Here is a 12,743-nt window from a genome sequence, read left to right on the forward strand (position 1 = left end):
ATCCCTAGATTTACTTGGACGTTCTCTTCCCTGACCTCTTCTTTTGTCTTCTCTGGTCTTTTTTTTTTTTTTTTTTTTTCCCTTAACTCTCACCTACTCTCCTATTGCCTTCTGTCATCTTCTCTTCTCTTTTTACTGACCTCTTCAAAATATTCTTTGATCTTCTATGGCCATCTTTCCTCTGGTCTCCTCATCTCCTCTCTGCTCGCATATTATTTTTTAAATCTCTTCATCCCTGATCTTCCCACCCCGATCTTCTTTTCCCTGGCCCTCTTTCTTCCTTATTTCTGCCTTCTCTGAGTTTTTCCAACATCACTGAACTTTCTCTTAATTTTCTTTGGCCTTGTTTGACATTCTTTGACACTCTGGTCCTCTCTGACACTCCCAGACCTTCCCTTCTTTAGTAATCCTGGGCTTCTTTTTTCTAATTTCTTCTTCTCATCTCTGACCTTCTCCTCTCTGTCCTTCACTGCTATTTTTCGCTCTGCTCTGCTCTTCTCTGATCTCCCCCTGTGATTTTGGTCACGTCCTTTCCATCCAGCAAATAGGCTGGAACAGCCTTCTTGTCTCGTCCGGTAATGGCAAGAGCTGGGATTCGGCAGGGTGAGCAGTGCACTAACAAGGGGAAAAACAGGCCTTGCCGTACAAAAAGATTCAATTCAGAGGAGTACCAAACCAGATTGCTTTTTCCTAGATACCGCTGTCTGATGGACCTTCTCCCACACTGCCTATGGCAGCCCCGTTGCTGCCGAGCCTCCTCGCTGCCCGTGCAGCAACGCTCTCACCTCACTGGTTTCCAGTCCCAGCCGCCTATCTCAGTCTTGATCAGATATCTCCAGGTTGCAGTAGTGGTTTCATGTTTCTTTGCTTAGAAGACTTTTTTTTTTTTCCTAGAAAAAGTGCTTGATTTATTTTTTCCCCTTTCCTTTTATTTATTTATATATATATTTTAATTCTCAGTTGGAAAGAAAGAGAGTTCCTGTCCAGATCTTTTTGCTTTCCAGCCTGGGAGCAGGATAATCTTTGATGCAATCACGGTTTCTCCAGGCAGCCTGCGTGATCTCCAATAGACATCTGTAAGACAAGGTGGAGATCATTTCAAAACGCATCACTTTCTTCTTCCCAGCAGTGCCTGTTCTGCCTTCTCACACATCACCACAACCCGTCCAGGCACCTGCCTCGAGTTTCCTCGCTGCTGCAGCCTGCGTGGGTGGCACAGCCCATCCACCCACCAGCAGCCCGTGCCACCGAGCCCTCCTTTTACCCTTTCCTTTCCCAAAACCTCCGTGGGAGATGCTGCAGATAGCACAGCAGCTGCACCGTTGGCGGTGGCGGTGCCCCCACGACCGGTGCCGCGTGTCCCACTCGGAGGTCTGGCTGCTGCTGGTTATCCGGCAGGGCTTTGCGCCTCCCTGCTGCCCTGCCAGGCTGGTCCAAGCACAGCTGGATGCCTCTTCCGTGGGGCTGCCATTAACTCCACCACCGCAGACATCAGCCTGAGGTACTGGGCTGGACCAAGCAATCAATCTCTAATTGCCATATCCCTTTGTAGAGCAAACAGCCCAAAAGGAAAGAGAAGGGAATAAAAGCAAGAGCTTCCTTTAGCCCGCCGCAGATGGCTTGTGAGAAGTGTTGGGTGAAAACAACCCCCCCGTAGCCCCTTGCTCCGTCCCTCTCGCAGAGGAACGAGCCGGGAATTTCATGCAGGATGAGCAACCGCCAAACAGTCCCTACAGGTCCGCCGAGGACCACAGCTCGCCGAGCGGCTGCTTGTTTACCTGCCGCCCATTTCCATGGCGTGGGCGTGCAGCCGCATTCCTGGCAGCCCCGGCTGGTCCCCGCCTGCCCGACCCGTCCGCGTGCCACCGGTGGAGCCCGAAGCCGACGTTTGGCAGCAGAGCTGCAGATCGCCGGCGCGATTGCTGCAGGAAACGCTGCCAAGGATGCTCAGCGCCGCGCTGGGCTTACTTAAGCAGCCAGCTCAGCAGCTGGGGTGTAAATCGGCGTGGGGATGTTGCTGCCGGTGGACGGATGGGGATTTACGCAGCGACGGGGTCTGACTGGCAGGTGGGGGCTGAGATCTGGGGATGTGCAGCATTGTGGGGCTTCCCCAGTGGGTAACTCAAAGAAGGGGCTCAGCTGAATGTTCCCAACCCTTTTCCCTACCCAACAGCCCTGGAAATATCCCGGGGGAACAGCCTTCCTCAGCTTTCACGTCCTGCTAACCAATGTGGGTGCATCCCTCCTGCAGAGCCGCGCTCACAGGCATCTGCACCAGCGGGGCCCTGCACTCACCAGGCGGCTCTCAGCCAAGCAGGATGTGCCCTCTGCTTCTTGAACACGTCAGTGACAACTTTCTGTTGCTTTTTCTTTGTGCCATGCTGATGGTGAGCACATGCGCTCTGCAAGCGCACACCTCCTGGGCTCGCAGCAGCCGCGGGGACGCGGGGCAGCGCGGGTGAAGCTGGACCTGCCCAGCCTGGTGGGACTGGGCCGGGCAGGGGAGTTGATGCCAGCATTTTTCTGGGGGATGCTGAAATAGCTGCACTTCAAAGGCTCAGGAGGTGTCCACGTCGCCTTCGGCTCTGCCAGCCCACGGCTGGGCTGGAAGCTGCTTGTGTCAGCAGCCGAAGCGGGGAGACAACCCGGGCTGGGGCTGCCGGCCAGGATCAGCACCCACATCACCCAGCCTTCCCCTGCTGCTCCCCCACCCCAGGGTGCCCCGAGAGGCACTCAGAGACCACGGGTTTTTTCTCTACCTGCGCCTGCAAGCAGCCAGAGGTGTCGATTTGGGCACGTCCCTTCTCCTGTCCCAGGCTGTTTGCTGCATGGCCGTGTTGCGTGCCCTGTGCTGAGCCCTGTCACAGCAGGGAGCCGAGGCCAAAGGCAGCCCCTGGTCCACGCTGCCCCCCCAAGAAGTGGCCCTGCAGGTAGGCAACATCCCTCTGAGTTAGCCTTATGGGTGCTCAAGGGTTTAGTAGGGCAGGATGCCTCTGTCGCTGTGCTCTTCCACTCCGAAAGGGCCACGTTACGTAAAAAGCAGAAATTCCCACCTTAATGGTGGCTGAATTATTTAAATGGGTCTGTTTGCTAATGTGATTGACTCCAACCAACAGCGCAGGTTGGGCTGTAATTATGGGAAAACAATCAAATCTCTATCTGGGTTCAAACCCTACTGGTCCTGCCGCTTTTTCTGTGCTACAGCAGAACCTGCTCAGCAGCTTCAGCCGCGCTCTGCCTCCTTTCTGCTGCCGGGGCAAAGAATCGCAAACCAGCAGAGCCAGTCGGACTGCAAAGAAAAAATTATGGCTTATTGTCTGTGCGAGTTCACCCACACTGCTCACTTCTGCCTCCCGTGTCCCAGGTGACTGTCCTGATCCCGGCTTAGCTGAGCCACAGGAGTCGAGGGAGAGACACCCAGAGGCAGTCCCCCGCCGTGAGTATGGTGCCCGCACCGATTTTTATCTGTCCCCTGGCACTTGGTGCACGGAGCTGGGGAGGGAGCTTTGGGGGGGGCTGTGCCTGGAGAAGTGCCCCAAAACCGCATGGCAGCGCTCCGGGGAGTGCTGTCACTTGGTGCCAGCAGCAGGAGCCTGGCCCTGCTCCCGTCCGAGGGGCAGTGGCACGGCTTGGCTTGCTTTTCTGTCCCCTCTCTGGGCTCGCGGAGGAAATTTGGGTTTTCCTCGCAGGCGGGGAGCTGCAGGCGTGCTGCAGAGCGGTGGCTCTGGCGCTGCAGGGAGCGGGCGGACGGGTCGGCAGGGAGCAGGGCTGAGCCTGCCCAGCACCACTGGGCTCACCTCGCCAGCAAACCCTTCTCCTCTGGCCTCTCCATCTGGGCGGGAAGGGCGGTGGGAAGTCGCTGGGATTTGAAATGCAAAGAAATGGCACCCGGCTCACGCTCGGGATGAGTGCAGTGCCTGCACGAGTGTCGCGGCAGGTTACAGTGTCGGGGTGTGTGCCAGTAGTCGGGAGTCCGGTCGCATTTGTATTTAAAGAGCAGGGACCGGAGGCTTTCTCTGAGCAAATATCTGGGGCTGTGACAAAGCCGCGTCCTCGGTCACACCGGGACAAGCCACAGGAGCACGGGGGTTTGTGGCAGTGCCTGTCCTGGGCAGGTGGCACCGCTGCCCTGGGTGTCAACACCCAGCTCCTGGGGCATCGCCCCGTTCCACCCCTTCCATGCAGCATCTCACGCTGGGCTGCACCAAACCACGGGCACGCTCAGCAGCAGATAGCTTCCAGTGGTGTTGTCAGGCTCCCTTCCCATCCCCGTTTTCCCACCCTAAATTGACCACGTCTCTATTGCCAGGGCTACGGAGCAGCCCACAGGCTGCAATCCCCTCCCTGCTCTCCCCTCCCTTAAATCCGGGCTGAAGGATGTGATGGGGGGGTGAGGGGGGGGACTGTGTCCATGCACATTGCTTTTGGTGCTGATTTTGCTGCTGGGATGGTCCCACAATGCAGAAAGGCCTGAAAATGCTCACAGGGGAGCCAAGCACACATCCTCCCATGTGCTCTGGTGGAGGACACAGGACACTAGCACGTGGTATTGTTTCAAAAGCCAGCCTGGGCAGCAAAGTGTCCCCATCAGCAATGTGTCACCAAGCATTTGAGACAAACAGATGCCTCAGCCCATAAAAATGCCTGGCTGAGGCTGTCCTGCTGGGATGGCACCGTGCAGGGCAGAGCCGTGGTGCCACAACAGGGCTAAAGCCCAGGCAGAGCGGAGCTCCCTGCAGAGCCCTGGAGAGGGTCAAGCACCCCGTTATCTTTAGATGACTGGCTTTAGCCAGGGGAGAAAGCGTGGTTCTGTGCAAGCCTAAGAGTAGCAGAAGAGAATAGCTGGGCATGCAAAATATTTCCCAAAGACGGCATCTTCCCCTGCACTTTGCCCCCGATGCGCTCAGCAGCGGCGAGGGAGCACAAGTCCCAGCTAGCCTGCAAACTGCGCCGCGGCGGGGGCTGAGGCAGGAGCTGCCGGGCTCTGCTGCAAAGCTGCCTGCAGCTGGGGGCTGCTGTACGGGGCAGGGAAGGCACAGCCTGGCTGGATGAGGCTGGGTGGGTTTTTTCCTCCAAATCCGAGGCGTCGGGCACTTTACCTCCACTAGAGTTCCCATCTGTTTTGCCATGAGCTGCAGGAATTCCTGCAGGATGGAGATTTAGGGGAATTAGTCGTTGGTATCTTTGATCAAAGCTTCTCCAGGACTTCTGGAGGCAGCTCCTTTATTCCTGCCCCGCTTCCCCATGAGCGTGCTCCTGTACCACTCTCAGCGATGGGAACCTGGCTCCCACACCTGGCCAGGAGCAGAAAGCATCCACCCTTCCTGCCCCGCTTCTGCTCGACCTGAGGAGACCTCGTCTGCATGACAGCTGAAATCCTCTTGTTGCTGAAATTGCCAAAAGGAACCTTTAAAGCAGAGAAGCAAAATCCGGAGATTTACTCCACTGTTGCTTTGGAAGAGCCGTGAGGAATGTGCAGGGAAACCCAAGGCGTGAGCTCTTGCCCAAGAACGGAGCAGCGAGTGCAGCTCATGTGGAGCAGATCCCTGCAAACGAAAGGGCCCCTCACAGCACCCCAGCAAACCCCTCACCCCAAATCAGGCACCAAATCCCCCATCGGGGCATCCCCATCAGCAGGGGACCTGGATTTAATATAGGGGGTTTAATATAGCTCCCGGGGAGGAGAAGCGCCGCGGCTCTCTCTCCCCCAGCCAAGTGCGACCAGCACCCAGTATGGTTTTGCAGGACCAAATGTTTCTTATTATAAACAGCACCAAAGAGAAAAGCTGATTCAGTTAAGGACTTCATTATCTGCGTTGTATCCAGGAGAGAGAGATTTATTCTTTTCATTTGTGTTAGACTGGCTCACGATGGCCGTGCACACTGTGCCACAGCAGGGACAGAGGCGCCGGTTTATGCGAGCGTGGTTACGATGGATTTTCACACCCCTCATCCCGTACAAGACCCACTTGCTCGTGCAGGACCGCAGATGCCCACAGCAGCTGGTTTCCAGCAGCTGGCCCAGCAGAGGCGAGCCCCCGAGGTGTCCCGGTGCTGCTGCAGCCTTGCTCAGCCCCCAGCAGGGCAAGAGCAACCCAGGAGCTTTGCGGGATAAAACCCAGGAGCTTTGCGGGATAAAACCCAGGAACCTTGCAGGATAAAACCCAGGGCAGAAATGGGCTCCCCATCCACCAGGAGCAGTGTGGGCTCTAGAGCACGTTGCTTTCGAGGTTTTCTTCCATCGAGGAGGGGAGAACAGGACCAAAGTGCTACAATGCACGCAGCGTAACAGGGCCATGGGCTGACTCCATCGCTCCCCAGCTCCCCAGGGCAGCTCCTTCCCGCTCCCCCCAGCTTTTTTTTGGGGGGAAGGGGGAGGCCAAGGGAGCGTTGGGTTCTTTGGGTGCTTTGGGCTGGGAGGAGGCAGCTGTGCCTCTGCTCCCGACAGAGCCTTGAGCTATTCCCTGAGCCTCACCGCTTCTCAATTAAAACACCTGAAAAACGCGATAATGCTTCATTACCCACTTCCCAGAGCATTTTGAGGTGTTAATTAAGCAATGTTTATAGAAGCTGTGGTTATCCCGAGATGCACAGGCAGATAAGTGACTATTTTCTTTCCTATTCTGAGCCCTCGTGCAGGCACACAGACTTGCCCTCGCTCCCCGTGCATCCACCCAAGCCCACCGTGCCCTGAGCAGCATCACGGCACGGCCAGAGGGTCCAAATGTGGCCGTCCCATGTGGGGAGCAGGATGGAAATTTGCTGCTAAACCTCATCAAAGCAACAGGGAGCTGCTGACGGCAGGGACAGGAGGGCAGGAGGGCAAAGCCCCCTTCCCAGCTGGGGAAGGTGCAAGGAGAGATCCTGTAAACGCCCGCCTCAGTCCCATAAATGCTCACCCCCCGTATGAAATCCAAAGTCCAGTTCCTGGGCATGTTCACGTACTGCAGAGGACCAGCCTCTCCTGTCTTAGGGATCCCACAACCGCATTGCTGCACACATCAGGTGGGGTATTTGGGGCAGTAATAACGTTATTGAATAAAATCTACATTGCTTTGGTGGCTGCCACAGGGGTTAGAGAAGCAGAAGCTGCCTCCAAAAGGGCTGCAGTGGTGGGGGAGAAGCTGAGCTGCTGCTTTCACTATGGCAGGGGCTGTGTTGTGTTATGGCAACGCAGACTTTATGGGGTTTAAGTAAATAGGTGCGCAGGTTGGGACTTGAGGCTGGATTCGCCCCTGTTTTTGCCCTGAAATGGGGCACATCTACCCACCCTTGAGCAGGGCAGCATATGCCCTGTGCCCTGCAGCCCCGTGTCAGCCTGTGCCACTGTCCCTCATTTGCAGCAATGGGCAAGCGTTACAGAGAGCTGCAGGAAACCCAAAAGGCTGGAGAGGCGGCTGCAGCCTCGTGGCCCCTCTGGGGCTCGGGATGGCCTAGGAGTCAGCATCCCCAGCCAGCACCCCAAGCCAAAAACTGGTGCAGGGGTCTACACCCCCCTGGGGCAGGGGGTCTGCAGCGAGGGCTGTCTGTAAACCACCCCCAGGCTGCTCTTGGCGCTGATGGAGCCGCTCGGAGCAGCAGCTCGGCTTCATCGAGGATTTTCGGGTTGTGCGAGGCGGAGGTGAGAGCTGAAGTTGCTCCTCCTGTCCCTCCTGTTGGGGGGGTTGCAATGTGCCAGCCCCCACCCAGCAGCCGCACACACAACCGGTGTGCAGAGAACAAGTGCTTGGTGGGACAGCCCGTGCCACGTTCGTCGGCCGTACAAATAAACAATTGCCAGCAGAAATAAACTCCCCCAAATCTGCCAAGCGCACAGTTCATCGGCAAAGCAGATCGGCTTCACGCTGGCCTGCAAAATACTCCCGGCACTGCAGATTTTCCATGAGTGATCAGGCGGCTTTTCTGAGTATAAATTCAATTTATGCTTCTAAAATTAGACCAGGAACATAGCGGGGTAGCCAACAGAAGAAAGTTTGGGTAGTGAGAACAGCGCTGCCCAGCAGTCACACAGCGAAAGGTACAGTGCATAAACCCAACGTGAAGCTGAACCACTGCTGATGGGGAAATATCTGATTATAAATCCATTAAGCTCAGCTGATCCGACGGTGCCAGAACTTCAGAGTCCCGAATTTATTTTTTTTTAATGACTTAAGCTCATTTAGCTAATGAGCTGCTTTATTCTTCTGGGAAGGACACGGTGCTGAGGGTGGGGATGCGAGCACCGCCGGCTGTGCCGGGGATGGGAAGGAGAGGCCAGAGCCCCTGGGAACCTGGGAACCTCAGGCAGCGCTGCCCGAGCCCACCCCTTCCCAAACCCCATGGCAGGGGGTAGGAAACACCCTCCCCGTGGCTCTCCCTCCCCAAGAAAGAGGAAGGAAGGTGCACAGAGAGCAAGGGAGTGAAGCTATCACTGGCCCCGGTGCTTTTTCCAAAGCAGCCAGATTTAGGGGCTGGCGGGGGAGCTCCCCAACCCTGGGTCTGTGTTAGCAGAGGGCACCCGTCACTGTGAAATACACCCGGCCCCACGACGGGGCCGCATCCAGCGCCGCCGGGTGTATATTAATGGTGACAGCTCGGGAAAGGGCTCAGGGCTGTAAATGAAACCCCTGTCTCGGGGTCTCTGTGCTCTGGTCTTCATCAATAAATCTCCCTCGATAAATCCTCCCGAGTGGGGCGGAGGAGCAGGGGGCCGCGGCTTCGCGCCTTGGCTGGTGCACACAGGGTGAGAAGGGAGCACATCAAAACTGCTGGGAGCCCGGGCTGCCTGCAGGGCTGCTCCGCCAGGGCGAAAGGATGGATCCTGGGTACAGAAATGTGGGGGCTGATGCTCCCCAACATCTCCTTGTAACTGTGGGTGCGCACAGACCAGACACCCAATTTCCTCTCCAGGTCCTCCCCAGTCCCATGTGCAGGTCCCATGTGCAGACAGGGACGGGTGCTGGCAGCTCAAAAAGCACCAAAATTTGCAAGAGCTTTCCCATGCAAAGGCCCAGGACCAAAGCCCCAGGCAGGTCGCGCATCCCCTGCTGACTCAGGGGTGCTGAGAAGATCAGGATGAGGAGTCCCAGCCTCTCTCCAGCCACAGCTGCAGCTGTGCGCGGGGAGCAGAGCAGCTGCCCACACCCCAGCCAAAATTACAGCCCCGGATCCTGACCTGCCAGGCTCTGCCCACGGCGCTGAGTCACCGCAGCTGCTCGCGGCACTGCTGGGAGGGCTCTGCCCCATGGCCCATGGGGACCTGGCCCCATATCCTGCCTGCCCCCAGCTCCCACCACCACCAAGCCCAAATCTGCCTGCCCGGCTGCAGGCTGGCACGAGGCGAAACGGGACGTGACTTTCCCGGGACATCCCAGCTGCAGACCGAAACGCCCTGGCGCTGCTTGAGATGCCAGCAGGACGGGGAAGGTGACACCAGGACAGGGCAGCGCTGGGGACGGCAGCGTGGGCAGGGGCTGATCCAGCACCAGGGAGAGCCGACGGGAGCCCACGCTCCCTCGGCGGCTTCGCTTCCAGGTGCAAAACCTTCCCACCTTGCAGCGCTGGTAACGAGTGCCTGAGCACTTCAAAGCCTGCCCAGCCAGCACACGGGGTTGCAGCCCTGAGAGGCAGTGGAAAATCTCACCACCTGCCCCTCGCCCCAGGCAGCACCCAGTTCAGGACTCAGCAATCCCCAGAAGCTGCCAGCTACACCGAGGGAGCTCTCGTTAACATCTTTTTGTCGGGGTTTTTTGGGGGAGATGAGCTGGGTGTAATTTCACCTGGCTCGTTATTAAGCTACGGTTCTTGAGGTTGAGCAGGAGAGATCGGTTCCCAATCCCATTTCACGGTGGCTGATCCCGAGCCAGCCTGTTAGCTGTGCGAGCTGCAACAAGCCACGCTGCGCTCGGGAGCGCACTGCAGGCTGTGAGGGAGCACCCAGCCCTGGGAAAGGCAGCTTTGTGCCCAGGGAAGGGGGAGCAAAGCTGTTTGGGGTCTCTTTGTTCCCCAAAACAGCAAAATCTCTGGTCTGTTTGTACAAGACTTGCTCAAAAGCCAAGGCAAGCTGCTCAGTTTAGCGTTCAAGGAGCCCGGTTTGCAGCGGAGCCCTGATGCACCCCGGCTCTCTTCGGGTCGCCGTCTCGCCGAGCCGAGCGTGGGGAGAGCACACAAGCCGAGCTTGCTGCTTGTGCTCACCGGCGCGTGCCTCATTTCTTTTTAAAATCAGACCCTTTAGGGGAAAGTTTCTTCTTCCAGCTCTGCATGCCCACATCTTGCATATGCAGGCGATCAGGCACACCTCTGCTCTGCATGCAGATAAAGGCGCGCGGGTGCCAGCAGGGAAGGGGAGCGTGCGGAGGCTGCGAGGCTCTCCCTGTGCTGCCGTGGGGCTGCGAAACTCCAGTCCCGACAGCTCCGCTCCAGCCCGTCACCTCTGAGACACAGAGGGGCAGATTGCTCCCCGTTAATATCCGCGTGGCTTAAGTGGCTTTGTCGGGAAGGGGATTAACGGCCATGATTCAGCCACCCGGCGTGATGTTTCATGGGTTTGCACAGCTCCCACGCGGCGACGCTGAAGGCTCCCACGGGGATGTCCCTCTTCTCGTGGTGCAGCTCGGGTCCTCCGCGGGTGTGCAAGGCTTTGCTGGCACACCCAGAGGGTGCTTCCTGGGTGCCCAGGTCGCACACTCCTCCTGCCCAAACGCAGGGTGAGAGCCCTCTGCGATGCCCTGCAGCGATGCCACTTTCCAAGCCATCGCTCTTCTGCTTTATCTGTGGTCCCAGCCCTGGGCTGATGCAGGCTGGACAGCTCTGAGAGTCCTCCTCCTGGTGAGCCTGCTACTTTTGTTCCGTGTATGGGTTAGCAAATTATTTTACTTTCTGCAGTTGGGCAGGTATTTCTTTGTCCTGTTTCTAAGGCTTTGCAAAATGCCATATACACAAGATATATATATATATATATATATTTAATGGACACTTTTTCTGTTCTAGGCTAAATTCTGAATAATTTAAAAGAGAAGGACATCCTTATACTGGAAGCAGGCAATTCCAACACAGCCTGGGAGCACGGCACAGCCCTGAACATGACCACAGACACTTTTGCAGAGTTCCTGAACAAGCTCAAGGAAATTCACGAGAAAGAAGTTCAAGGTAGGGAGACATGAGAAGTCTTCTTATAAACTGGCCAAGGTCCATGGTCTGTGACAAGGGTGACTTGTCGGTGTGATGGTGGTGATGCTGTTCCCACCCACGTTCTGCAAAAGTGCTGGGAAAACACCTGGAAGAAAGCAGACGCCAGGGAGGGTGGCAGAAGGGTGCGAGCAGTGAGGAGTACACGTGCTGGGTGTCCTCTGTGAGGCCAGGAGGGTTGGGATATGGCTTGGATACTGGGGGATCAGAGGGAAAGGGGAAAGATGCAATAATCCGTGAGGCAGAAGTAGCCGGAGTTGGAGGCTCTGTTACAGAAAACCTTGGAGTAAGGCTGGATAGTTTATTCCTCTAGGGAGTTTCCTGGTCATACATCATTGAAATAAGAACCACTAAGTTAAGCAAACAAATGCCAAATCCAATTGTTTTCCTATTAAAATAATTCCCAATATCAGCATTATGAACAAAACAACAGCATTTTTGAACAATTCTGGCTTATGAATTCATTCTTGTCTTGTGTAATTTCAGGCCATGTGAGAGTTAGAGAAAACCATTGAGCAATCCAAACCACATGTTTACATCCATTTTGCATAAAATGGATCTGACAAAATGTACCGTCTGCTGATCCATCACCGAAAGCCATTCTTGTTGAGCTGTAAATATTCTCCAAGTTGCTTTGCAGCCCTGACAGCCTTAAAACACTGCCCACCTGGGAGATGCCTGGCGTGGCTGAAATAACTGGAAACAAAACTGAAACAGACTTCTCGGGGGTGGAGAGGAAACGCAAACTCATTAAACAGTGGAAATACAAAATGTGCTCCCATTCTGTTCAGCTTTTCCAGTTACATTAACCCGTGCTGCCATTTAGCACAGGCGTTAGTCTTTCTCAGGGATTAGGTTTGGAAGCGGTGAGGTTCCTCCCAGCCGAGGCACCCTCCTGAACCTAGATTATTGCCTTTTGTGTCTGAGGTGCCACGGAACCTGCGCTAATCACCCACCTCTGTCTCTGTTAATTATTGCAGGGCTGCAATCAAAGCTAACGGAGCTGACGACGGAGAAGTGCCGGTGAGCAGTGCCCAGCCCCGCGGTGCCCACGTCCCGGCACGGTGCAGGGAGAGGTTCACGCTGCTCAGTTAAACACCTCCCAGGCACTTGTGTGTCTTGAGGAGGTGCCCACCAAGGCCACGAGCCCCGAGCAGGAGGTTCCCTGATTTAGAGAGCACCGTTTGGCTTTTGGGCTCCACCAAATTTAAGCATTTTGGTGCCTTTCGCCGTGCAGGTCACCAGCAGGGGCAGCCAGGGCTGATCCCAGCCCACCTCCACCCTGCCTGCCCACGGACACAATGAGAAGTTATATTAATTCCTGGGAATTCATTAATTAATTACAGTGCTTCCTGGGAAGCAACAAAACGGGACAAAGCAAGCTGCTGACTCCAAGGGCAGCACCTGGGCTGTTCCCTGGGCTCCAGCTCCAACACGTTTGTTTTCTGCCCAAGTAAAAGCGCTTTGAGCTGCAGCAGCGTGAGCAGCACAGCGCGCTCAGAGCAGAAACCTTTCCCATTGACCGGGTGCTGAGGATAAGTCCCCAGGTCTGGGGAGAAGCCTGGTAACCCTCTTTT

At 56.1% G+C, this 12,743-nt stretch overlaps 1 protein-coding gene across 2 annotated transcripts in view; it reads left to right on the forward strand.

Annotated features, from left to right (window-relative positions):
* Nucleotides 1-12,743, forward strand: part of RBBP8NL (RBBP8 N-terminal like) — a 64,824-nt gene that overhangs the window by 42,076 nt on the left and 10,005 nt on the right. Inside the window, exons 1-4 of one of the 2 annotated variants that reach the window (XM_083801012.1) lie at nt 2,853-2,930; nt 3,365-3,436; nt 10,969-11,127; nt 12,147-12,189. In XM_083801012.1, coding sequence (XP_083657138.1) covers nt 11,061-11,127; nt 12,147-12,189 — 110 coding nt within the window. In that variant the 5' untranslated portion in view covers nt 2,853-2,930; nt 3,365-3,436; nt 10,969-11,060. Of the gene's footprint in view, nt 1-2,852; nt 2,931-3,364; nt 3,437-10,968; nt 11,128-12,146; nt 12,190-12,743 lie in introns of those variants that run through there. The other variant, XM_083801013.1, reaches the window with a different exon arrangement.

Source organism: Anser anser (genome assembly GCF_964211835.1).
Source record: "Anser anser genome assembly, chromosome: 16".
In the NCBI taxonomy this organism is placed as follows: Eukaryota; Metazoa; Chordata; class Aves; order Anseriformes; family Anatidae; genus Anser; species Anser anser.